The sequence below is a fragment of the Triticum aestivum genome, chromosome 4A (genome assembly GCF_018294505.1).
Source record: "Triticum aestivum cultivar Chinese Spring chromosome 4A, IWGSC CS RefSeq v2.1, whole genome shotgun sequence".
Lineage (NCBI taxonomy): Eukaryota > Viridiplantae > Streptophyta > Magnoliopsida > Poales > Poaceae > Triticum > Triticum aestivum.
Genome location: NC_057803.1, coordinates 242,413,310 through 242,440,781, shown reverse-complemented (window position 1 = coordinate 242,440,781; position 27,472 = coordinate 242,413,310). Strand labels below are relative to the sequence as shown.

Below are 27,472 nucleotides of genomic sequence, written 5' to 3'. Positions count from 1 at the left end.
AAGAAGTACAACAAGTTTGCATTCCGATTTCTGAAAAAAATATGATAATTATCTCATATCTTTTTGTCAAAAATAGCCCCAACATATTAGATGAAAACAATAAAGTGAAAGTGTACCCAAATATTATATGAAATAAGTTGCTGTGATATTACCTCAGATTAAAATCAGTACCAATATCTAGTCAACTATAGTTTACTAAAACAAATCCTCCAGTCCAGTGGCATGCAAATAAAGTGAGCATGAAATTCTATCCACTGAAGGAATCAATTTGACAACCTAAATAAGATGATAATAAGGTACAAGGGTGTGCTTCCAAACCAGGGACATGCCACCTATGCAACCAAGAGCAGGAAATGGCGATGCATCGTTTTATGCATAATTCTTGGATGCAACAACTTTGGCTACCTGCCTTGTCAATGTCAAATGCATCTTCTGATTTGCATAAGAACATGAAGAATTGCAGCCCTGTTCGCGCTCCCCATCTTCAACAGATTTACTAGCTCCAGGCAATAAGACTCCATAATGACCTTCCAACATAGTAATGAGCCAAGCCAAACTTTGGAGTGACACCCCATCCTGCAAATCCATTGAAACTAACATAGGTTATGAATCTCATAGCAATCACATAAGCAATCATAGGCAGCTCTATCCTCTATGTGAAACTAACATTGCATTGTCTTTTACTAAAAATTTGCTACCAGATAAAACAGGGATCCCAAAGTATCACATTTATAGAATAAAAAGGTCAGTTCACTACTATATCATGTTTTTCAAACAAATTATAGGGAACAATATATGAGGTTTTGCAACGGATTGTAAGGAACACCCACATTCTGCAAGTCATGATTTAGTATACATTGTATATAGGAGACTGAAAAAAACCAGTTTCGTCCAAAAGATGAACCACTGTAGATAATAAAATCAGGAAGATGAACTTGTTAATGCTTTCACGAAGTTCAGTTGAACATTGTAAAGTACAAGTTCTGTTTAATATTGTTTACGAATAAAGGATCCAAACAGGGAGTGCATCCCTTGTAATTTGCATGAAGATCGTAGAAATATACTCGTAGCTCATACCTAAATATTGTGCTGACAGCGCACTATTCCAAATCTTAATCAATAAAAACATGCCTTTTGAGAAAAAGCATACAGACCTTGATCTAGATCCTTGAGCTGCTGTAGTTGGATAGTGCCACCGGCGGCGTTAGTGGTAGATTGAGTATGCCCTCACAACGAGGCGCTGCTGCGGAAGACGAAATCGAGGCACTGCTTTCAACAAATCAGATCACCCATCTGGATTTCAGTGAGACGACGCTCCATTGGTACATGATTGAGAGAGATCAAGCGAAATTTACTAACCTATTTCGCCTGTTGGAGTGGTACAGAAGAGAGAGAGAGAGAGAGAAGAGAGAGAGAGATCGGTTCTTCAGCTCGCTGGACCTTAACAATAGCACCAGGCGGCTGCACTGGTACAGAATCTGGCAAGGGGAAGAACACGATCGGTGAGGTCAAATCGCTGCATTTAACTGCACTGCAAGGACTATTCTGCAAATGTGCCAGCAGTCCCATCCTCGCACTAAATCCTGTCCCTCTATTTTGAATCCAACGGCCCATGTATGGCTGGAGCATCTGGTGCACCAGTTTGCTCGTTTCACCAGATACGTTCTCGGTAGACCGAAGTTGACATGGGAGGAGTCCGTTAAGAGAGACCTGAAGGATTGGAGTATCACCAAAGAGCTAGCTATGGACAGGGGTGCGTGGAAGCTTGCTATCCATGTGCCAGAGCCATGAGTTAGTTGCAAGATCTTATGGGTTTCACCTCTAGCCTACCCCAACTTGTTTGGGACTACAGGCTTTGTTGTTGTTGTTGTTGTTGTGCCAGAGCCATGAGTTGGTTGCAAGATCTTATGGGTTTCACCTCTAGCCTACCCCAACTTGTTTGGGACTACATGCTTTGTTGTTGTTGTTGTTATATATTTTGGATTGTCTGCATTGATATTGCTATAAAAAAATTGGCACGTGGTCAAGTACGCACTAAATAGGAGAGAACCTGTTATGGCCGGTTTAGCTAGGCCCACCGGGCAATCTTAGCCCACAAGTTATCTTAGGTTAATTCTTATGCAAGTTATCTTAGGTTAATTCTTCTGCAAGTTATCTAGGTTATAAATATAGGCTGTAAGACTCTTTTTGGAATTAAGCAATAAGAAGATTATCTCTATTGCCCGGCTCCCAGAGGAGCCGGAACCCTAGCCGCCCCCTGCCTCTTGCGCTGCAGCCGCCATCCTCCTCTCCCGCGACGGCGCCCAGCCGCCGGCGTGGCCGCTCATCGCCACGCCCAGCCCCCTCCTTCCCCTACTGCCTACGGCCAAGACCGGGCAGAACCCTAGCTCCTAACACCTTGGTATCAGGTACCCGGGTTTCGACCATGTCTTCACCGCCTCCAAACCCGCCACCACCGCAGCCGCCGCTGCCCAACGCCTCCCCCACCGCCGCTGCCACCAATCCCACCAACGCCGCCGCCGCGTCGTCGGGCACCACGGCCTCCCTATCGGCGCCAATCTCCCTCGCACCCGGCACCACGCCGGGCCAGGGCCAGCCACAAACCCCCCTCCAGCAACCACCGCCGTCGCCTCCCCCAGCGCCGCCGCAGTTCACACCGGAGGCCATGGCCGGCGTGCTCAACGACCTGGTCGTCGCGGTCCAGGGCATCCGCCTCTACTTGGCGGGCCCGTACGGGCCGCCTCCACCGCTTCATCCGGCCGCGTCCGCGGGCCAGCAGGCGCTGCCATGGTACTCAGTACCGGCGGCCCACGACCCGGCTTCCCCCGCGGCTTCGACGCCGCCTTGGCCGCAGTGGCGGACGCCGTTCGCGGCGCCAACCGCGCCGCCCGCCACCACCCAGGGACCGCAGTGGCCGACCTGGGCCCCGCCGCCCGCGCCGTCCCTCACCGCGCCATCCCTCCCGGCGGCAACGGTGCAGGTTCCACCACCGCCCCCGCCCAACCCTAGCCTGGGCCGGTCCTCGCCGAGCGGCCTTCCGATCCAGGAGGTCCGTTTCCCTTCGTCACCGTCGCCACTTCCTGGCTGGCTCCACGGGCCGCCGTCAGCTTCCACGGAGGCCCGGCCGCCGTCAGGGTTCCAGTTGCAGCCCGAGGTGTCGGGAGCCACAGGGGACTACGCCGGCCCTTCCACCCTGGACCGAGCTCCGTCATCAGCCCTCCGTACCGCCGAGGCAGTGGGCCAGGGCGCGCCACACCAGCAGCCGCCCCGGTTCGCAAAGATCGACTTCGCCACGTATGACGGTTCGGACGACCCGCTTAACTGGCTCAACCAGTGTGACCAGTTCTACCGTGGACAGCGCACGCCCGCGTCGGAGCGCACTTGGCTGGCTTCCTACCATCTCCGCGGGGCCGCCCAGACATGGTACTACGCCCTCGAGCAGGACGAGGGCGGCATGCCACCGTGGGATCGCTTTCGCGAGCTATGTCTTCTTCGATTCAGACCACCGGTACGCGGGAGCCGCTTGGCCGAGTTGGGCCGCCTACCGTTCACCTCCATGGTGCAGGATTTCGCCGACCGCTTCCAGGCACTAGCATGCCACGCGCCTGGTGTGACGGCCTTACAGCGGGCGGAGCTCTTTGTCGGCGGCCTTCCCGACCACATCCGCGTGGACGTCGAGATGAAGGGGCCACAAGACCTTCAGACGGCCATGTACTACGCCCGCGCGTTCGAGCGCCGTGCGGTGGCCATCCAGCAGGAATCACCGTCCCGGACCGCCGGGTTGCTACCCAGGCCGGATTCCGCGCAGGGTCGGCCTGCGCAGGCTTCTGCGACACCCCTCGTCGCGACCGCGGCGCGGCAGTTCCGCCGGCTCACATCAGCCGAACTGCTCGAGCGTCGTCGCCAAGGGTTATGCTTCAACTGCGACGAGCCCTACACGCCCGGCCATGCCTGCCCGCGACTCTTCTACCTGGAGGTTGCAGACTACATTCCGGAGGACACCGTCGCCGCCGACCTGGCCGCCCCAGCTGTCGAGAAGGTGTTTGACGCTGGTTGATCGCCTCCAGGAGTTCCGCAAGTGCTTCCCCACCTTACAGCTCGAGGACGAGCTGTTTGTGCAGGCGGGGAGAAGTGTTATGGCCGGTTTAGCTAGGCCCACCGGGCAATCTTAGCCCACAAGTTATCTTAGGTTAATTCTTATGCAAGTTATCTTAGGTTAATTCTTCTGCAAGTTATCTAGGTTATAAATATAGGCTGTAAGACTCTTTTTAGAATTAAGCAATAAGAAGATTATCTCTATTGCCCGGCTCCCAGAGGAGCCGGAACCCTAGCCGCCCCCTGCCTCTTGCGCTGCCGCCGCCATCCTCCTCTCCCGCGACGGCGCCCAGCCGCCGGCGCGGCCGCTCATCGCCACGCCCAGCCCCCTCCTTCCCCTACTGCCTACGGCCAAGACCGGGCAGAACCCTAGCTCCTAACAGAACCTATGCAATTTGTTTTGTGAAGATTGATCATATTGCCATATGCCATCGGGCATCCGTTCTATATACAAGAATACTAAAGATGAATTGCTAAACATGAGCGTTTTTCATAAGAGCCATTTAATTTTGCAAGCTGAAGATTGAAGTAACAATTGTCATTCAGTAAATAGCGCAGAAGGTTAGATACATCAAGCAAATGAAATTAGTTTCTAGTGATGGACCAACTTCTTAATATTGCTTCAAAAAGTATTATTGCAAGCAGGCACAAACAAACCAAAACAAGCTACTAATTCTAGCTTGTGAGTTTTGGGTGAAAAAAATTACTATCATATATAATCACATTTTCTTGACCTAACTGGTGATCACAAATGAGATTTTTAGGCTACCCACTGAATGTAGTTCACAACCACTAGTAATAGCAACATCTAGAGATCTATTTAGTCTTTCCTAGATGATGAATGCGATAAAAATCATCTAAAAAGCGAATGGGGCAAAAAAATGAATTGGATCAACACCTTATGCAAGATAAATTAAAAAAACTCTCCAGATGGAATGACAAAATTCATAGATTTGTCATACGTACTTAAATCGAGCTATGATGCAACTACTAATAAGCAGGCAACTATAGTTGGTCTATTGATCTCCACTCTGGTTGCATGCTGGAGAAATTTGGAAGCGTAAATTGGACTGAGAGACAAAGAGACCATTGCTACTGAGTTGGAGAGCGTAAATGGACTGAGGTACAAAGAGACCACTACCACTGAGATTGGAGATTTGGAGGTGACTAAAGCAGCACAAGGTCGTGGAGGAGCAACTCCACCTTGCTGCTACAAAGTGTACAACACAAGTGTTGAAGGAACTACTTAAATGTATTGCGCTAGATATCGCTCTAGAGGCGAACATAGGCCGATATGGCAGCATGAGTTCAATCCGAAACTCCTAGAGCACAAGATCTAGTCCAAAATCTTAGATAAGAACACCAAGTTCTATTATAGGTAGCGGGGTACGTAGTATGGTTACAAATTAGAGGTGAAAGCCTTCACATCCCACTTCTACTTATAGCTGGAACACTCTAGAAAACATTACTCAAGATTCACCATTCTACTCATAGCCAGAAGACTCTAGAAAACACTAGGTAGGGTTAAGAAAAGAAAAGAAATACTACTAGAGTAGAAGTATCTGGAAGTAGCTAAACAGATTTGACATATGTTTTCCCCCTCTATTGTTCCTCATCATTCTCCCCTGGCTGTTTGGAACTCGACCTCGAATTATCTTCATAGAGTGCTTCTTATGGGTGATAGAGAGTCAAGTCCGCAACATTGAATGTGTTGGATATACCCATCTCGCTTGGAAAACCTATCACATAACCATAATCATTTATCTCCCTCATAATAGGCAATCTTTCTTTTCAGATGTAGACCAAGTTGTTTATATTTCTGATTTTGTGCATCCAGAACACCACGAATTTCTTCAATAACAGTGTAATTATCAGCAAAGGGCAATGCTTATTTTGAGTTTCCCCTTGATGGTAGCTTCACCAGGTCCACCACATGTGTTGGACCTTTAGTGTAGCAATGGAATAAGGACTACTTCTTGTGGATCTAGGCTTGGAGTTATTGTAGGACTACTTCTTGTGGATCTATGCTTTAGTGTAGACAATAGTCTATCTCTTGCAGAGTTCTACAATAACTCCAAGCATAGATCCACAGGAAGGAGTCCTTTTTCCATTGTCTACACTAAAGTTCCAACACATGTGGTGGACCTGGTGAAGCTACCATCAAGGGGAAACTCAAAATCAGCATTGTCCTTTGCTGATAATTACACTGAGTTATTTGAAGAGATTCGTGGTGTTTTGGAAGCACAAAATCAGAAATATAAACAACTTGCTGATTGCAAAAGGAGGCCGAAATCATTCCAAGTTGGTGATGGTCTACCTCCGAAAAGAGAGGCTGCCTTTAGGTGTTAAGGGAAAGCTTAGGCAGCGAAGTTTGGGCCCTTCTCTATCGTGAAGAAGATAAATCATAATGCTTATGTGATAGATCTTCCAAGCGACATGGGTATCTCCAACACTTTCAATGTTGCGGACTTGACTCTCTACCATCCAGAAGAAGCGCTCTATGAAGATAACTCGAGGGCGAGTTCCAAACAACCAGGGGAGAATGACGAGGGACACTAGATGAGAAGAAAGAAAAACACATGCCAGATCTGTCTGGCTACTTCTAGATACTTCTGTTGTGGTCTAGTATTTCTTTTCTTTTTTTTACCCTACCTGCTGTTTCTAGAGTTTTCTAGTTATAAGTAGTTGTGAGTAGAGAGATGAATCCTAAATAATGTTTTCTAGAGTGTTCCAACTATAAGTAGAAGTATGTGAAGGCTTCCCAAAGCCCTATAAATAGAGGTCCTCAGTCCTCACCTCTACTTTGTAACGGAGACTATGTACCCACTACCTATAATAGAACTTGTTCTTATCTAAGATCTTGGAGTAGATCTTGTGCCCTAGGAGTTTTGGATTGAACTCTTGCTGCCCTATCGGCCTACATTCGTCTCTAGAGCGATATCTAGCACAACATGAAGTTGTTCCTTCAACACTTGTGCTGTACACATTGTAGCAGCAAGGTGGAGTTGCTCCTCCACAACCTTTGTGCTGCTTCATCGACAATCACCTTCCCGTCGATTGACACATGATGGGATGGGGCCTTGAGAGGTATAGACAACAACCACAAGCGGTGGCGTGTAGTGGGTTACTTATCTACATCATGTGGAACGCCTGGATTGAGAAACCGCCACATCTTCAACGGTACGAGATTGATGTACATCAAGGTGGCACACCTTGGATTTGAGGATATCATGCAGAGGGCCATGCATGGCTTTCCAGCCAAGAGTTAACCAGAACCAGGAGTACTTGGCATGAGGAGTTGTTATTAGGGGTTTTGGTGTGTCCCTGTTTCAGAACATGTCCACTTTGGAAATATTCTTCTCCTTCATGAAAAGGCAGAGCTCGTCCCAGTTGCTCGAACGCGCATATGGTCATGTTTTTTATTCATCTCCAAAATGCAGTTTTTTTGTTTTGTTTGAGACTTTGTTGAACAGAAGCTGATAATTATTCGATTTTCTAGGCACCTGGTTTGGTTGCAGAAGGGAGTAATGAAGCACTTTCTCTTTCAGATGCACTTTTGAGGTCAATCTATTGCACTGCCAATGTGGTACTTTTCCCTGAGTTTTGAAATTATTGGCTTTAACACTTGATGCTAATGCTACACTGTAGTTTAGTTCACTCATTACCTCTTATGATCCTGAAGGACTTTACTCTCAATTGCAGATGTATAGCTTTTTCTAGTGAAGACTGGGAGATCGCAGAATCCACCTTGCAATTTTGGTAAATTCCCACCTATTTTCATGAATCACAAATGTCTTCCTTTCCTGGGTTGGGGTTAGCAAGTAATACACATGTACTTCGGAACATCTCTCTCTCTCTCTCTCTCTCTCTCTCTCTCTCTCTGGCGCGTGTGTGTGTGCGAGCAAGTAATACACATGTACTTCGGAACATCTCTCTCTCTCTCTCTCTGACGTGTGTGTGTGCGTGCGAGCAAGTAAAACACATGTACTTTGGAACATCTCTCTCTCTCTCTCTCTCTCTCTCTCTCTCTCTCTGGTGTGTGCGCACGCGCACACACACATGGAATGAAACACCTGCTGGTTGCTCTAGCTGTGGCTTACTGTTGCTTATATGAGCATCAATTAGTAGGCAAAGTGTTAGCTTGTATTTGTGTTCAGATTTGAATATCATTTCCACAACTGTTTTTCTGAAGTGAAGCAAAGTTCTTAATCAATGAATTATTTATACACACAGTACCGAAATTTTGTAGGTGCAGTTTGGCACATTGTATTCTTGGAATCGATGAGCAAACATCCAAAAGGAGTGCCACACAAGAGTTGTTTCTCCCTGTTTTTTCTTCACTGCTAGATGCTCTTCTTTTTCGTGCTCAGGTTTGTCTCTTTTCCCTCAATATCATTTCCAGTTTGACCTATCATTATACTAGAAAATTTCCTATTGCCTCTCATATATTCGACATTTCTCCTATATCTGGCGTTTTTGTACAGAAGTTCTAGAGATCCAACTATTTTCTTATGCCTTTTAAATTCTGGTAATTCACAGATTATTGATATCGATGAGCATTGCACTGGCCGAGTATCTTCCATACCTGATGGACTAGTACAGTTCAGGCTGAACCTGGAGGAGCTTCTTGTTGATATTTGTTTGCTTCTAGGTGCTCCTGCATACATTAATAAGGTATGTCTGTTTTGCTAAAAGGTGGCATTACCTCCCATGGCTACTCTCTGCTTCTATCAATGCATCAAAACACAAAGTTTTTGCATTTTCCTGAAAAAAATAAATCGTCTTGTACTGTCCAGATAATGTGCCCCGCTCATGGGTGTAGCTTTATAGAACCTGTATTGATTCCTTACTAGGTAATTGCCCGTGCGTTGCAACGGGAGGCACAAAATATTTTACTGGTTTTTCTTCAGTACAAATACTTACTGAGTTAATGTGATTGTATAGACAAAAAATGGGTTTTAACGGCCAATTGAATCATCACTTATTGACTTAACAAAAAAACGTGATTATGTTTGGTTGGGTGGTTGGAAAAACCGCTGGAAAAAAACAATGATAGGAGGGGGTGGGGGGGGTGGGGAGAAGGAAGAACCTACTGATATTTCCTAAATCAGTATCCACCGGCATAGTATCTACAATATTTGGCGGTCTGTATGTAAGGATTTCAAGAGGAATGAAGGAGGGAAACGAGAACATTATCCTTTTTTAAAGTATATAGGTGATTGCCAGTGCATTGCCATGGAATAACAAAATTAGAAATAAAGACAATGATCAATACATCATTACAATTTACAAGAGATCTCAATTTACAACGTGCACGTCACATGGGGCTTATGATTGTGTTGCGATAAATATCACATTATACTCATATTAAGTACTCCCAACACTCTTATATTTCTTTACGGAGGGAGTACAATTTAGGTGACTCAATACTTAAATGTCGAGTGACATGTTTATTATCACGATTCAGTCCAAGAAAAAGTGTAGCCCGTTGATCTTGATCATATCTCTGAGGAAAAGGCGCCCGTGCATTGGTACAAAACAACATGCAGTATTTCCGTTGATCGAATTTTTGTTCTTTCTTATCAACCCACACATCAAGCACAACATCCATGTGGTGCTTCCATAACCAAATCAGGCAGTGTGGTAATTAAATCATATCTCTTATAGCCCACTATAAGTGAGAAGATTCCATAAGCATGTGTATGTGATTGCTGCGAGTCATATTTGTCTGTCCAGTTGTGGACTGCACACTGCACACTGCCACTGCTTCATTGCTATTTCCTTAGCTCAATTGTACTCACGATTCCTCTGTAAAATAATTGGTGTCATTTAGAAGTATCTATTCCAAACATGATACTCCCTAATATGGATCGCAGGAGTATTATATCACAGTACATCTGAAGAGAGCGCAATTCTATTATATTGTGGGAAAACACAAAATTCAAAAGGTCATGTACCTGTGACTGATGGATGAAAAGCAAATGGGCTGATATTTGGCGTGGGCCGCTCACCCAGAGTCTTGCGAGCCAGCAAGGCTGTCTGGCTGAGTATCCAGAGTTGCCTGCCCAAATATGAACAACATAATAGGTTATACAAGCAGAGAATTTGCAAGTTAATGCATTGATCGGAATTATTTCTTCACACATGGAGATTTGGACATACAAAGATACAAGATATAGCTGATTGAAATGAAAGCTTAGTTCAGTTCAGATTATAGAGATATAATTTTAAATCTTTACTCGCATTAATAACAGTATTGTTAAGCCATTCTTTTTCATATACTATTGTAGTTCAATCATCACCATGATCATGTGTTACCGAAAATATCAAAGTATATATGGTATATACTATTGTTCATGTCTTGTTAAAGAAATAAACTATATGGAGTATCAAGGATGCCATACCAACTAACAAAAATACCAGAGTATATATTCCACTTACACAGCCGATTCTCCTATGCAACTTCATAATAGCACACTAATCCCCTAAAATTAAACACTGTAGGGCATCTCATCACCGTCCGCCGGGGGGGGGGGGATGGGCGGGCTGATCACCTTGCGGTGCCTGCTGTCCAGGGCGATGGCGAGAACGAGCTCGATGCGTTTGGCGACCTGGGCGGTGGCAGCGGCGCAGAAGGGACGGACGAGCGTGGGCGTGAGGTTGAGAGGGAGGCGACACACAGTGTGCACCGCGATCGCTATGTCTGGTGGTGGGTGAGGATGCATGGTTGTTTGTGGTGGTAGTCCATGGTGTAGTCGAGCGATATGACTCATGTCGAAGCACTTCTGCTGGCGGCTAGGGTTCGTGAGGCCCAGATGGGCAGGGAGGAAGAGAGACGGTTTGTGTACCGTGGTTGCCAGGGCTGGTGGTGGGAGAGGATGCATGGTTGTTTGTGGTGGTAGTCCACGATGTAGTCGTGCGATATGACTTACGCAGAAGCACTTCCGCCGGCGGCTAGGGTTCGTGAGGGCAAGACGGGCAGGGAGGAAGAGATAGGTTGTTCTTGTTTCTCGAACATGGGAGACGGGCTGTTCTGAGGGATCACGCAAGCGAATTAAACCGTGGTGGGGTGGACGAAAAAAAAAAACGGTGGGAGAATGGAGGGCGGACGAATGTTGGGCAGACCGCGTTCTATCTGGCAGGAAAGGGGACTTTACGTTCTTTCTAGATAGTAGAGACAATGTTTCTGTCATGTGGGAGCACTGAATCTCTTGTGACAATTGTTTTAATGTTTTTTCCTATCCTCTACTCCTTTTTGTGTGTTCATTATGTGGATTACTTTCATTCTCATACCTTTGCATTCCACGTAGCTTCTTTCTAGCGGATGGGGACTGGCTAGCCAATCAATACCTTGGAAAGAGGTAGAAGTTAGAATGTACGCACTTAGCATGGTAAGTGTGCCACATCTATTTGGTAAACTTGATTTATAAGTTTCTACAGAATGCAGATGATAATTTTGTTGTTCTTATAGGATGTAATGTAATTTGATCCTGACGTTGATTATGCTGACCTTGATATGCTTATCCACTAGGTCCTTCCATTTACTTTGTTCAAATGTGGAGTAGTCTTGATTGCTTACCATTAAGTTGGTCTCTAGGATGATGTGATCTGTTCGGAGGTGCTTATGGTTGTTTCACAAGTCTATTAGTCCATTGGCAAATAGCCCCCTTTAAGCTTCTCACTACAAATACAAATGATTTTAATGTGCAAGAAGCAAATAATAATCTTGCTGGGGGTTTATTAGGCTTTTTCAGAGCACCACTAGAAAAGCGGTCTACTTTGGGGATGCCTGATTTTCCTCCTACTGAAACAGTGTCATAAGAAATAGGCATTAGGCAGAAAAAACCACATGCTTTGGAAATGACCAATGCTACCACTACTATGATCTCGTCTTTTTAGCCTTTAGATCTATTGGTGATGTACATGAATAATGATCATATCAATCTTGTGATCTTATCTTGAGTAAATTCTTCTACTTGCTTCCTCGTGTTCTGTTTTGGACTCTTGTGCTATCGATTCATTTATGAGTTAAAATGCCTTACCTTTTCCATTTTTTGGGTTGGCATATGCACCGCCCTGTGGTGCTAGATATAAGCATACAGAACTGTATACTAGTCTGCCGGATCTACATGGCATTCTCATAAGTTACCAAATTTCAGGTTGCTGACACAATTTTACAAGATGGAAGCCCCTTCGATTTTTCAGTTGTAATGCACTTTGTGAACATTCTGTCCAGCAGAACACCTGCTGAACTGAATGGATGCCAGTTCTTGGTAAGACTTCCTCAATATGCTTCTTAAGATGATCGGATATTTCTTGATTGTGTCTTGTGAAGCTAATGTTCTCTTGTGTGTTTTCCTATTTGTTCTAGGTATACAAATCATTTGGTGATGTCATTGGTTCTTATTCAAAGTGGTTATCATCTTCCAAAAGTAATATTAAGCCATTACTGTAAGTATGTTCAGTATGTATTGAAGTTTAACATCAATTTTATTTATTTTCCACACATACTTGAATATGTTTTGCCACCATGGACAGCCTATTCTGCGCTTCAGGGATTTCAAAATCCATATCATCAAACTCTTGCTCCGTAGCTTTACGTAAACTTTGTGAGGATGCTTCGTCATTCATCCACGAGCCTCCAATTCTAGAAATTCTTTTCTGGATTAGTGAGGTAAACATACTTCTATCATAGTGAATTTAATCTGGCATGATACTTTGATGGCTAGGGGCCAATGCAGTTCATGCAAAATGCCTGCACTTCCATGTTTTAGCTCTGTTTAATTTAATTTAGTTCCATGAATATGGTCTACCACTTGCCATGGCACTCTGCCTTATCAATTTAGCATATACATTCAATTTGGGCTTTGTATAATGTATCCAATGTAGTATTCAAAGAACCGTGTTCTTTAGGGTATGGGCGAGGTGAACCTGCGGATAGAGGATGAGGAAGAGATCATTAGTGCAATTACACATGCTCTATGTTCTATTCTTGACAAAGAATTGAGGAAAACTTCACTGGCCAGACTACTTTGTTCAAGCTACTCAGCAGTTGAAAAGATTGTATGTTTTCTTCCCCTAGCAGCCTTTCTTGGATGGTTGTCTGTAATTTATATTTTCAATTATATCTTGTCACATTATGTTCATTTATGGGCTCATAATCTTATTACCACATACAAGATTCTTTGTTTTCTTTCCCTAGTGCAGCCTTTCTTGGAGTGTTGTCTGAAATCTATATTTTCAGTTATATCTTCTTCATTTGGAGGATCATAATCATATAACCATATCCAGTATGTTTGCAGATCCCACCAGATGCCAGTCTTTGTTTGCGCCTGCTAGTTTGTGTTGGTGAATGTGTAGTTGTGTACATTATGATAACTAGTGACATGTTCATGAACAGATTTACTTATATATGTTGAGCATATCTTCTCTAAACTCACTCTTGTGAAGTAATCCGAACAATTTCTTTTTGAATTTGACTATTTGAGCAGCATATTTTCCCAATCCAAAAGCCAAAAAGTTTGAATTGCTATTTTATGAGAGAAAGCATGCTGGGAATTTATTAAGACTCCTTGGACATACATTCCGTGCCTAGCATGTCGGCAATACAATCTGGTGGGAACCTAAGCCAAGCGGTAATACCTTTTATTTATGTAGCCATACTTTGCTAACTTAATGAGCTACCTCATGCGCTGATCTCCTAATTGATTTGACAGCGATCTCCTGAAAGCCACGTAGCAAACCCTTAACCTCCTCGGCCTGTGGACCATGCGAGGACCTGACCCTCTCTTGTAACACCAACTTAGAGCATCTCTAGCCGTTCGGCCCCCCAGGGGCTTGAAATAGCGTCGCTTGGGGGCCAACCGGTGGTAAAATCGGCGTGGGGTGGGGGGGGGGGGTGGCTCGGGTTCCTAGCCGACCCCCCAAGTTCGCCCCCATCCGCCAATTTCGGCGCAAATTGGTGGCCCAAATCCGGCCGACATTCGGCGTGTTTTGGCACAAATTCAACAAAAACTAATTTTTATCACATATTTCATCACATAAATCAATACAAATCAAATAGTTCAATGAATCAAACTCATAATTCAAACACAAATAAAAACTCATATTTCATCACACGTCAAGCTAGGCGTTGCCCTTTGAGCCTCCATAGGTGCTCCACCGGATCGTGTTGCAGTTCTTGATGTACCTGTGGGTCTCGGATCTCCTGACGCATATTGAGGAAGGCAGCCCAAGTTGCCGGTAGCTGGTCATCAACTTGGGCAAGAGGACCCTGCCTGTAATATGGTTCAGTGTCAAACGCTGGCTCTTCCTGCTCGCTCTCAATGATCATGTTGTGCAAGATGACACAACAAGTCATGATTTCCCACATTTGATCTTTCGACCAGGTCAGAGTGGGGTACCGGACAACAACAAATCGAGGTTGGAGCACACCAAATGCCCACTCAGACATCCTTCCTGCAAGACTCCTGACACTTGGCAAAGTAAGAGTTCTTGCCTCCTGGCACAGGGTTTGAGATAGTCTTCACAAATGTGGACCATCTCGGATAGATGTCATCTTCTGCTAGGTAGTATCCCTTGTTGTAGTGGCGTCCATTGACCTCGAAGTTCACCGGAGGAGCATGACCTTCAACAAGCTTGGCAAAGACATTCGAGCACTGCAATACGTTGATGCTATTGTGAGTTCCTGGCATACCAAAGGAGTGCCAAATCCAGAGGTCCTGTATGGCCACTGCCTCAAGTGCCACACTGCAAGCTCCTTTGGCGCCTTTGTACATCCCCTGCCAAGCAAATGGACAGTTTTTCCATGCCCAATGCTTGCAGTCGATGCTTCCAAGCATCCTAGGAAATCCTTTTGCTGCATTCTGTGCTAGGATCCGAGCAGTGTCTTCAGCATTGGATGATTGCAAGTATTGTGGTCCAAACACTGCCAGCATTGCCCTACAGAACTTGTACAAACACTCGATGGTGGTGGACTCGGCCATGCATCCATGAGCTCCGTATGCAAGCATCCTCATAGCTGTCATGCACTTCTGGAGTGAGGTGAATCCAAGTGTGCTGGTGCAATCCTTCTTGCACTTGAAGTAGCTGTTTAACTCCCGGATGGAATTCACAATCCTGAGGAAGAGCTTTCGGCTCATCCAATAACGGCGCCGAAATACTCTCTCGTCATGCAGTGGAGCGTCGGCGAAGTAGTCGGCGTAGAGCAAGCAATAGCCCTCCAAACGATGCCTCTGCTTGCTCTTCTGCCGGCCCGTCACCGAGCGACCTTGTCGCAGCTTTGCATTGCTCGCGAACAGGCCGGCCAGAGCGGCGAGGACCATGAGGTGCTCTTCATCCTGGGCGTTGGCCTGGACTTCCTCCTCTAGCAGCGCAGCGAACGCCTCCTCGTCGTCCGAGTCAATCACCGAGCAGACAAACCACAGAACACCTGGCGGGTGTGGTAGGCGCGTCCCCGCCTGTGTGGCCAGAGCGCCGGAAAGCTCGCCCAGGAGTGGGATGGAGGATGCAGCGGCGAACCCTCTCTTTCCGGCGGGGAAATGGCCTTCCTAGCGGCGGTGGGCAGGTAGGTGTCGTCAGGATCGGCACGGCGGCGGAAGGAAGGGGTAGTGCGCGCGGGGGGCGAGTCTGGGCGTGGAAAAATTATTTTTCGCCTGACAGTGGTGGCCCATGCGCCATTTTTCCTTCCGCCGGAACCCCCAAGCGCCCCCCAGTCGGCCTGGGATTGCCGGGCCAAAAAAAGGGCTGAACCGGCGGAATTCGGCGTCCTAGGGGGCCGGCTAGGTTTTTTTTCTAGCACTGATGGAAAAAAAATCTCGACCTGGGGGGGGGGGGATCTGTTGGGGGCGCGAGTGGAGATGCTCTTAGCAGCAACGCCAACACTATTTGTCTCGAGGACGAGCCTTGTGACCCCAACCTCCTCTGCCAAGTACAAAGCTCGTGCCATTATGTGCTCTACACACTGTGGTTCAGCCAATGAGCTAAAAAAATGGCATGCTCCTGCATGGAAATTGTCATGATGGTCCTGTGGAACGACACCACTGCCTCCTGTACTGTCCGACACTATGAAGCCCCCACTATTTTTCGCTCTCCCCAGCACATAAATATTGAGCTTTGGTGTTGACCTTGCCAACAACATCCCATCTAAGGTTCTTGTCCTGTACCGGACCGATGACTCGTCTTCAAAGATACTAGCCTTTTCCTTCTTTGTCAAGATCAGTCCACCCAGCGTTGCCGAGAGGCTGGCGTCAACCTCCTCAACATTCTCCCTGTCGGGGACCGAGATGGGATCCTATCTAGAGGTCCACCTTCCGTGTGCTCCTTCTGTCGACAGGCCATTAACACCCAACCGCTCCTCCACAAACCGAACATCAAGCATGCATCGTAGGGCCATCTTGAGTCGGCTGATGATAGCAGTACACGTTCAAAGTCCCCTCGCCACTAGAGAAAGCTACCCTCGCCCGAGAAACCCTAGTTACTTGATCACCTACCGATCTCCAGCGCAATCGCCTCTAGCATAACTCTCGGGTGTGGTGGACCCACTTCAAACCGTTTGCTTGGATATTTTCTATTTTTAAACTGCTGTTAAGGTTGAATGTGCATCTTAATTCACTTGGTGGATTTTGTAATTAATGTCAACATATCTGAAGGAATTATCAAGTTTATCTCAGGTTAATTCCAAAAGGTTGCAACAAGGAAATGATTGGTGACCCTCTCAAATTTCCATGAAGATAAGTGTTAGCCAAGCTAAGGAGTTAGATTTTTCGTTTTAGTGATCCAAGATCACATTGAGTCCATAGGTATGCCGATACTATCAAAAGGGGAATGCGGTTGCTAAGCTGAATTTCTTTCATTTCTCCACTATATCGACCTATTTTCACTCCTTTGGAGCCTTCGAGCTCTTTCATTTTGGATCCTTCGAATAGTTGTCTAGATATAGCCGTGGCAAAACCCTCGTTGCTCGAAGCTCTCGAACGATTCTACTTAGAACATACTCTTCTGCGTCCTCTTTTTAACCTTCGAACATACGTGCTTGAAATTTTCAAAGGCGTTACAGAGTCATGTGCAAGTGTGACGTCGGTTAGTCAGACCCTCCGAACAATGTCTGGTCAGCCCTTTCGAGTAGTTTGAACGTTGCCACCTTTAGCATCATTCGGTGATTCCGAGCTGATCACTAGGAGCCTTCGAGCAGTGTTAAAAAGTGTATAACAGTCAAATTTCCAGTCCTTCCAATTTATACCCCCTGCCCATCCCATTAGTTCACTCGAAACAAACTCTACTCCCATCATACTTTCTGAGAGAGAACCCACCTCCTTGTGCTAAGTTCAAAGGGCTTTCTACTCTAACTATCAAGCCAAGCCTCTGATCCATTCCTACCTCTCCAATCCAAAGCCATATCTTGAGAGTTTTAAGTGTGAAGGAGATTATCTTTTGAAGCACAAGAGCAAGGGATTCATCACCAAGCAACCTCCATCAACGTGGAGTAGGATAGTGCCAACTATCCAAACCATGGTTAAAAAATCTTCATCCAGCCATCGCGTGTTTGCATGACTCCAACTCTACCTTTACTTCTACTTGTGCAAGTTGTCTTTCGTTGGTGTACTCTATTAGACATCCATGTGTAGGGTGTTGGTAGATAGATTACCAATAGAAAAACACAAAATTGGCAAGGAAACTTAAAATTGGGAAACGTCCCTTTGATTTGCTTGCAGTCTACCCCCCCCCCCCCCCCCCCCCACATACTAAAGGATCCTACAAAGGTCAAGTGAAGCGGTTATGTTACTGCAATTTAATAGTGAGTCAGATGTTATAGGTGGTTGAATCATTTTTTCATTGATGGGTCTGAAGGTTTTTATGGTAGTATAGAATTTTTATGTGAAATATTTTGAAGCGTGTCTTTCTGGCCATACAATATAAAATATTGCAGTTCTTACTTTAAATGATGCTTTCATGTGAAATATTTTTAAGCATATCTTTCCAACTTAAAATATAAATGTTCAGACGCTGATTTTTGGCTCTGGGGAGCATATGCTCCCTAATGAACAGTAAAATCAAAATAAATAGTAAATAAATTTAAAATTTCTGGTTTTTTTTTTGTTGATGTTCGTATTAGTGTAGCAAGTGTGCTTGGCAATTTTATGCCATATGGGATAGCAGTGCTTCCTCCGTGAAAAAAACAAAATTAAGTGTAACATTTGGCGTTCGACTTGTTTTTCTTTTGCACAGGTCGAAATGCTTACATCCCCGCCCCCCCCCCCCCCCCCCCCCCACACGCGGAAATTTGCATGTACCATTTGGGTGTGCCAATGAACACATCTTTTTTTTTTGACATTTGTAAAATCCATTTTTGGCACGCAGGAGCATGTGCTCCCTAGAGCCAAAATGGATTTCCGAATGTTCAGCTCTTAGTTTATACGAGGTTTTCTCCATATGCTTAGAAGTTTGATGCGGGGCAAAGCTTAGGGGTGGACTGATCTTCACCAATTGGATGGGGATTTGAGGGGAAAACACAAGAGAATGGAGAACTAGAGGGGAAAAACACTAGGAAAGACACAAGGGAAGCTAGATTCACCACAAGGCACCAAGTACTCATCTCATAAAGCAAAAGTCAATACAAGAGGTGCATCTTGTATCCAAAGAACAAAGGGAAAAGGTAAACAAGATATAGTTCATCTCCAGGAGGTCTTGAATGCCAATGGAGCAATCTTCTCCACAAGGGAGGTCTTGAACTCCAATGAAGTCTTCTCACATAAGAGGGAGGCCTTGCCCCCCTTAGGGAGATAGATGAGCAAAGCTCTCTAAAGTTTAAGTTGTGTTAAAGTTCAAGAAAAGAGCTTTGTCTTGCAATGGACCCAAGTAAAAGTCATATCCTTGTTTGGAAGAGGATGCAAAGTTAAAGCAATAGTGCTAAAGTCTTTGACTAAACAATGGTAAAATCCGGCGAACCCAAGGAAACTACGAACTTGCGTCACATTCGTGGATTGAGGCCAACTTTTAGTCGAGTCGATTTTAGACTCATTGTCTTCAATGCCATTTGAGGAAACAATGGATCCTAAGAAATGAGTTGAGTTGTGCAAAATGTGCATTTCAAGATTATCACAAAGTTTCTTATTTCTTAGCACCTCAAGAACTTAGGCAACATGCATAGGATGATCATAAGTAGATTTGCTATATATCAAGATGCCATCAAAGTACACAACAACTAATTTTCTTGTAAGGTGTCTAAGCACATGATTCATGAGACACATGCAAGTGTGCATTAAGCAAAACCAAAAAGCCCAAAATTGGTTTTCAAAGTCATTTTCCATTCATCGCCAAATTGCATATGGATTTGGGGATAACCACTCTTCAACTCAATCTTGAAGAAACTAGTGGCGCCACTATGGTCATCTATGTCACGTCATAGGGTATTGGACCCAGCCGAATATGTTTCCTTGGTTTCCTAGTCTTGTTAGTTTGGATTCTGTTTAGGGTCTTCCGTTTCTGTTTAGGCCTTTCCTTGTTAGTGGAGTCAGTTCAAGTCTTAGCTAAATTACTGCCAAGCTGCCTTATAAAGCAAAGACAGTTCACATGTAACCACACATGTAATCAGTTTACCTCCAGAACCAATTTATTCCCCAGCCATCACGACGCCCAAGCCTAACCCCCCCTTGCCTTCCTAACACCCACGACTGTCAGAATAATTCAAACATGTGCTAGTTATGATTAGGTAAGTTTAGGCATACGTGCTTTGATTGTCTTGCATGGCATCTTGCAGCAAATATGTGTTGAGTCCAGTTAGGATTAGTAGTGTGATCAGCGTTGTCGGTGATTAGATTAGGGAAGCAAAGTTGTGTATGTACGAGTACTAGTCCAGGTAGGCTTTAAGTTGGAGTCCGTGTACGTCTAGGTTATTTGAGTCGGTCCGTGTCCCGTTGGTAGTCTGGCTACGTGCGTTTATATATACATATGCATAGGGCTCCAATATTGTATCGTGGAAAAGAGTAAAGGAAATAAAGAAAAAAAGGACATGACAAGGGCCCGGCTACAAGTTTTTGCGTGCGCGCGTTCGTCATGTTTTTGATCTGATCGATCCTGAGGGCGAAATTCCAACAACGACTATCCCCTATGTAATCTAGGTCGTGACAACTTGCTATCGATGTACTGATCCTTGGCCAATCCCCGCAACCATCCTCCATGGCCACCATCGCAGAGACCAACAACCTTTTAGATGAGATGCTGTCTGCCCACCAGAAAGAACTTCTGGATGAACTGAAGGGCGCTGTCTTTGAGAAATTTGAAGAGGACATTGAAGAAGTTTGGGAGCAAGCAGCAGTCAATCGCCTGGCCATCGAGTGTCTGGAGCAGGGTGACTTCGGCAAGGGCCAGTACATGGACGAGCATGAAGATGGACACCACAAAATGACCTTCCCACAATGGAAACCCAAATTTCACAAGCTGGAGTTCCCAATCTTTGACGGCTTTGAAGACGCAGTTGGTCGCGAAGGCCCGGATGAGATCCATTTTCCCTAGACATTGTGACACTAAGCAAGGTGTGAGCAGCTAAATGGAAATGAAATATGCCTAGTTACTTCTTTCTGATGTATTTGAAGGACCAATACCTCACAATTGTTATGGAAATGAGTGGGGCTTGGTTATGAACCTTGTATGAGAGCTCACACACCTAACACAAGGCATATATATGTAGGCAAAAATCAAGCAAAATGGAGTTCAAGATATTGTAAAGATTGGGGATAAACAACAATGAACTGGGATATATGGGCCACGACCCTGTTGTAGGCTAAACCGTATGTTCGATTTGCAATCTTTCTATGAATATTTTTTGGACTCTTTTGTTACCAAGTAGTAGTGCATTAGTTGCCAACCTATTTTGCAACAAGTTACCATGTGGCAACTTTACCACCAATACAGTGACAACCTTTTTAAGTGGTTGGACCCTCCCCCGGACCCTTTCCAAGCGGGAGCTACGTGCACCGGGCTGCCCTTTTTACAGTGGCAACTTTATAAATCATTGGGTGGCAGCTTTAAAATCATTGGGCTGCAACTTTTAAGTTGAATTTTTTCGCTAAAACATACACATGTGATCTATTATCGAAGCCCTTGTTGTGGAAAACCCAACCGTGAAGACGGATCTCTTCACGGATCGTAAATTAGACTTGTGGTTTGGGAGTTTTTTTTTGTTTTGAAATTTCAAGTTTGGGGTCACATGATGACATCATCTGCCTTGTCCTCCTCACATGCATGCAACTGAGAAGGAGATTTTGTGGTCGCGCAGTGCTGTAGGTCTCACGTTTGCTCTCTATTAAAGTCCTTATCTAAAATCACAATGCATTTCTTTTCCTCTTATGCAGATTGACATAGACAGAGATGAATTGCTAAGGCAAAATTCTAGTGCTTACGCACAAGCCTTGAACATCGCAGTTCGTGGACTTCACAGGTGCTTACAATGTTTGACTCTTGTATGCTCCGCCCTGGTGTTCTTTTTTAGATTTTAATAATAGAAATGATACTTCAAGGGTGCCACACTTTCCAGCGCTCCTGCTACAAGTTTGATGTATTATTTCAAGCATGGTCCAGTTAATGGTGGGTCGAGTTTGTTTGCCAATTCAAAGTGATTTTTTTCTAGTTTAAAAAGTGGTCGGACCCTTCCGCGGACCCTGCGCAAGCGGGAGCTACATGCACCGGGCCGCCCTTTTTTGAAGAAACGAAAATCATATTTATGTGGGTACAATTATGGTTTGCATCAACAAGTTATAGACTAATGTACTTATAAGCTCTGCAAATGGCACACGTTGGTAAGATCTAGATGATTGAAAATATATGGTGGGCATTGGTGTGTACACAAAGGAGTAGTGTGTTTTCTCGCTATCATCAAAAGAAATATCATCAAAAGAAAAGTTACTGTAGACATGCGGGAAACTTTGTTTGTAGAAACTAAAACCAGTTGAGATTAACAAGTGAAGAACAGAACAAGAAAGTGGAAGAGCAAAAGCATGGTAGCAGGCATCTCGTGATGGTCAAGAATGTATGCTCGGTCATTCATTGAAGTGAAATTGTTGAAATGCAGAGATAGAATCTCTGCTAACGACCATAGCTAAAATTTGTATCATGGGAAAGTGGGCACATTCAACTAATGGTCATTGGTAACTATCAGAGGCAGTATTGATATAATTTGACTAGTTCGAACATGAGAAGGGGTATTACAGTTAAAGTTCCTTGCTACTAATCTAACATATTTGTTACCACTTGTTGGCAATATGTTGTAGGTTCTGTTGGCTCTCTTCTTAACAGAAAATTCACGCAAATCTTTTGCATGCTCTCTCCAAGTCCTCTTTTTGTAAATTCGATATGATCTACAGTATAAGCAAATATACTTTTATGTTTTCAGAATGGGTGCATTGTTCAGTCATTTGGCGATGTCAATTACATCTGGTCTAATTGATGATGATACGATTTCGGTTCTTTTCGGTATATTCTGGCCACTCCTTGAAAAACTTTCACAGTCATCTCATATGGAGAACACTAGTTTATCTACTGCTGCTTGTCGTTCTCTTTCTTCGGCCATACATTCTTGTGGTAAGTTCAACTGATCTCTAAAATGCTAAATTTCAAGCTGTATGGTATATAGATCATTATGCTGATCAAGCATTTTGCAGGACAACATTTCCAAATTTTGTTACCTAAAATTCTTGAATGCTTATCTACGAATTTCTTGCTGTATCAAAGGCATGACTGCTTCTTAAGAACAGGTAATGGGTGATACTTTATTCACAAGGGGGTTTGGCTTGCAATTTGCACCTACAACTACAAGAATAAACTTAGCTGTCCTGCATAATCCTGTCTTTAGTTAGAGCGTCCATGAAGATCAATGGCTACCACTTACTACTTCCTTATTCCCCTACCTATGTTCTCTTGATTACTTAAACGACTATGCCATGCTCATAGGACTTCATTTTTGACCTACTTTATAGTTTTACATTGTAAAAGAAATAACAGTGCCATACAATAGGCTGATAGCACCCAAGTGTACTTACTACTGCAGCACCTTCTTCCAATATACTCCCTCAGTCCCAAAATAAGTGTCTAAAGCTTAATACAACTTTGTACTAGAGTTAGTACAAAGCTGAGACACTTATTTTGGGACGGAGGGAGTATCTCGAAAGTCTACTCTACATTGACATTATCGACATTTTCAGCTGCCAACATGATTGAAGAATTTGGCCACAAGGAAGAATACAGTGTTGTATGTGTCAGAACTATTGAAACGTTTAGCTCTGCAGCTTCACTATCAAATTTGAATTCTTCTTACACATGTGATCAAGAACCCGATCTTATTGAAGCCTATGCAAACTTCACATCTGCATTTATCCGCTGCTGTCAAAAGGTTCCATTTTATATTATGTTAAGGTTCCTCGTTCATTATTGTTGCACAATATGGATTGACAGTACGGCACTGATTCTTATGTTGATTGCATGATTAATTAAGGAAGCTATCGTCACATGACACTAATTCTTCTGTTGATTGCATGATTAATCAAGGAAGCTATTGTCGCATCTCGCTCGCTGCTCGAGCTGTCATTTCAAAAGGCAGCTATATGCTCTACAGCAATGCACCGAGGAGCAGCACTTGCAGCAATTTCATATATGTCATGTGAGTCCCACTTGACCACTTTTTGTATATGGCCTTCTGCTATATATCAGTTGAATGTTCGTATTACTCCCATAGTTCGCTAGATAGGTGTACAATGAGTAAACTTGCCGGTTGCATTCGAAAGAAGAGTGCGAGATACGCAGAATGAGGGAGGGTTGATGCTTTGTGCACAATAAACTAGTGCGTGGGCTGTCGAGTGTTGACTGCTGGTAGAAGAATAAGCTTTACAAGTTAGTTTATTTACTGCGAATGTACAAGTACAAGAGACAAGTAGGGACAGAGTGTTTTTGGAATTGTGACCAATGAAGTAGTGCAAGGGACAGACTGCTGGTAGAAGCACAATTGTGTCAAGTTAGTGTTTTTACTTCAAGTGCATAAATGTACTTCTGTCTAGTTTTGTCGCGGGATATCCGCGGCCACCTATGGGACCGGGTGGCCCCTTGCTGATTCGGCAGGGGGACGTCGCGTTGCACAAAGAGCAGACCAACGTACGGCAGCGCGGCGGAGAGCACACACGCAATTTACCCAGGTTTGGGCCGCCGCGAGGCGTAAGACCCTACTCCTGCTTTGGTGGATTGATGGTGGAGTGAATGTGGTGATGCGTAGTACACTTGCCCGGCAGGGTTTGCCTCGGGGCCGCGGCGACTACGCGCGTATGGTGGCTTGGGTTCTTCAACTTTCCAACCCTTCCTACGAGTGCCATGGGCCTCCTTTTATAGATTAAGGGATCACCACAATGGCAAAGTAGTCATTATCCACTGATATGATAGCAAACAGTGCTATCATACCTAACTCTGTGGGCTGACAGGGTGCATTAAATGCGCTGCTTGGTGTCACATCACTGGTCGCCCGGCAAGGCTTGCCGGGCTATCTTGCCAGCTCCGCGCCTGTTCCCTTGACACGTCGCATGACGGGTGTCATCTGTAGACTTCTTCTGTAGGAAATGGCTGCCATGTCGCGAACGGCTGCCACTCAATCATCTTGCGGCTTGACACCGCACTGATTGATGACGTGGGTCGCGCTTGAGTGGTTGGTGGGGTGGTTCTGCCCCCGCGAGCCCCGACAGACCTTCCAGGGGTGCCTCGGTTGCCTGCTCCTTGCGGTGGCCTTGCCCCTTGCCGGGGTCGCCTACCCGGTAAGGGAGGCCCTTCTCTTGCCGATATCTTGCTCTTCTGGCTCGATCTTGGTCTCTCTGAACCGCGTGTTGGTTCTTCAAATCTCTTGGTCCTTCAATCACTGACTTGGGTTGGTGCTTCAATCTTGATCTCGTGCCTGTGCATAATCTGGGCAACAGACCCAGGGTTTGTTGCACCGACAAGTTTCTATCCCTCTTGTCTTCTGGATAGCACAGCCAATTTGTATAGCAACAGTAGGGCATCATTTAACCACATTTAGTAAATTTTTCGTAGTACTTTCAACTATGCACAGGATTTTTGCGAAGCAAGTTGGTATATCACTTAGAGCTTGGAAAGCACCTTGGGCAGTTTTCTTTTTTTATGTGAACTTTAAAAATCTATTTGTACTTGCTGAATTATTCGTATTCAGTGAGGATCATTGACTGATGAAGTCCTTATGACATGCTATTGCGCTTAACATGGCGTAACACTTTTTTTGTTGCTAATTCGATCACTTCAAAGTAATATTTGGAAATACACACCTGCAGGTTTTTTTGATGCTAGCCTTACTGATGTGCTGGAATCTCCAGAATGCCCCTCTGATGAATCACGTGGTGTGGTGCTGGTTCAAATTTTGGCACGCTGTGGTGAAGGTCTTATGTCTAACGTATTTTATGCTCTACTTGGTGTATCAGCCTTGTCAAGGGTAGGTAGATTTTGAAGAATACTTTTTCGAGTTGTTTTTTGGCACTATTGGTCCTCATTCAGTTTTTGCTGTAACTCACCATTTTGTTATGTGAGGTGTCAAAACTGGCCATGGTGTTATGCTTGCACCTCAAAGCCTTTCAATAAATTCTGGAACCTGGAGATTATCTGCATTTTCCCATGGCATAAGCTAGCATACTGATGCTCTTGTTGTTACTAAGTCGACTATTAATCCTTAGCATATTGATGATGCTACTTATAATAACTTGCTTCTGTTCTTCCATTTTAGTACTACAGCCATACTAATGATTTAATTGTTGTTCTACATACTACATATTTCTTAATTTTGCTCTAACCAGCGATAGATTAGGTGATAATAGAAATGTTTCAGAATATTGAATTTTTTCTTCAACAGGTACATAAATCTGCAACAATGCTGCAGCAGTTGGCGGCATTGTGTAGCCTCTGTGAGAGAACAATGTGGAGGGGGATACTTTGTTGGGATTCCCTTTGTGGGTGGCTGCAGACAACGGTACCATTTCCATGATCACTGTTTTGCTGTAATTATGCTAGGCATGCCTTCATGCTTTTCTCATCTTCGTGTTAGTTCCATAACTTTGAAAATATCATATGCTGTAATTTGTGCCATCCGCTTACCGTACATTTCTGTCTTCCAGATTGGAAAGGTTTAGCAGCGCTATTCTTGCAGACTATTTTTCGTAACTGTTTAAACCTAACTAAGGGTGTTCAATACTTGACATCTGATGCAAGGAGAATCTGTCGATGTAGTCATAGAATGTGGTCATGGTAGTCTAGTCGCATGCTGCAACTTGGCACTGAAGATTTTTTGCTACCTTCCTGAGTTCTTGTGTTATATAGAGGCCATATGTGTTTCATTTAGCTGAATGTTTTAAAACTTGATCAGGTGAGTTCTTTGCCCTCAGAGTACCTAAGGCAAGGGGAAGCCGAGATGATAATTCCATTGTGGCTCAAGGTGCTTCAGGATGCCGCCTCGGACTATCTTCACAGCAGGACTGGTGACAATTGCAGAAACCATCCTGGTTACATGCAAGGAAAAGGTGGAAGAACCCTTAAACGCGTAATTCGAGATTTTGCAGAAAGCCATCGAAATGTTCCCACCCCCTATATTGATAGCAGGTGGGGCTGCCGTCAAACAGTTCAGTTAAATTTGTTGAAGTTTGAATCGTAACCGTTTGGAATAGCTTCCATGAGATAAAAAGGTCCTTGTTTTGATGTGGAATGCAACAGCTCGCTTTGGTGGCACAATACAGAATGTTGATCCCTAGGTTTTATCTCCGTATTATCCATCTATTAACTTTAAGGATGATAGGTGTTTTTTTAGATGTGATTATGTGCATCACATTTGCATACGTGTTCGTCTCATACATTTGAGCATTTTTGTTGTTGTCCGTTTCGCAATCCGACACTCCCACATGCACCGGCGCATCCTCTTGTCTCTTTTCGTGAACGGAAGTTAAACGTTCTCGGAATCGACCGAGATTTATCAAGTGGCTTTGGTACATCATCGTTAGACCGCATGTCAAATTTCGTTCCATTTGGAGTTCGTTTGATGCTCCAACGGTTAACCGGGTAATCGCAAAAGCCCCTTGTGTGTTGTAACCCAACGCCCCTTCAAATCAGCCCAATAACCTATATAAACCACCTTCATGTCTCGTCGTGGGATCACAACCGTGTGGGCGAAAACCACACCTCATTTGGGCACTCTAAACTCCACCTACCTATAAATATGTGCACTCTTTTAAAAATCTTCTAGTCCAAACCCTAGACTAACCTTTCTCCGTCGCTGGACACGTCCAGATTGGACCGGACAAGTCCGCCGCCCGCCCGCGCCAATCGGGGCGCGACGTGTCATGCCGCCGTCGCC

The 27,472-nt window shown here is 44.7% G+C and overlaps 1 protein-coding gene across 2 annotated transcripts in view; it reads left to right on the top strand.

Moving 5' to 3' along the window:
- Positions 1 to 26,928, top strand: part of LOC123085915 (transportin MOS14) — a 35,040-nt gene extending 8,112 nt beyond the window's left edge. The window contains exons 5-21 of one of the 2 annotated variants that reach the window (XM_044507620.1): positions 7,595 to 7,656; positions 7,798 to 7,854; positions 8,345 to 8,465; positions 8,635 to 8,769; positions 11,406 to 11,486; positions 12,255 to 12,368; positions 12,467 to 12,546; positions 12,634 to 12,769; positions 13,009 to 13,158; positions 21,447 to 21,532; positions 22,484 to 22,671; positions 22,752 to 22,844; positions 23,292 to 23,479; positions 23,635 to 23,746; positions 25,410 to 25,567; positions 25,982 to 26,098; positions 26,492 to 26,928. In XM_044507620.1, coding sequence (XP_044363555.1) covers positions 7,595 to 7,656; positions 7,798 to 7,854; positions 8,345 to 8,465; positions 8,635 to 8,769; positions 11,406 to 11,486; positions 12,255 to 12,368; positions 12,467 to 12,546; positions 12,634 to 12,769; positions 13,009 to 13,158; positions 21,447 to 21,532; positions 22,484 to 22,671; positions 22,752 to 22,844; positions 23,292 to 23,479; positions 23,635 to 23,746; positions 25,410 to 25,567; positions 25,982 to 26,098; positions 26,492 to 26,776 — 2,163 coding nt within the window. In that variant the 3' untranslated portion in view covers positions 26,777 to 26,928. The remainder of the gene's footprint in view (positions 1 to 7,594; positions 7,657 to 7,797; positions 7,855 to 8,344; positions 8,466 to 8,634; positions 8,770 to 11,405; positions 11,487 to 12,254; positions 12,369 to 12,466; positions 12,547 to 12,633; positions 12,770 to 13,008; positions 13,159 to 21,446; positions 21,533 to 22,483; positions 22,672 to 22,751; positions 22,845 to 23,291; positions 23,480 to 23,634; positions 23,747 to 25,409; positions 25,568 to 25,981; positions 26,099 to 26,491) is intronic. The other variant, XM_044507621.1, reaches the window with a different exon arrangement.
- Positions 26,929 to 27,472: the final 544 nt, after the last annotated feature.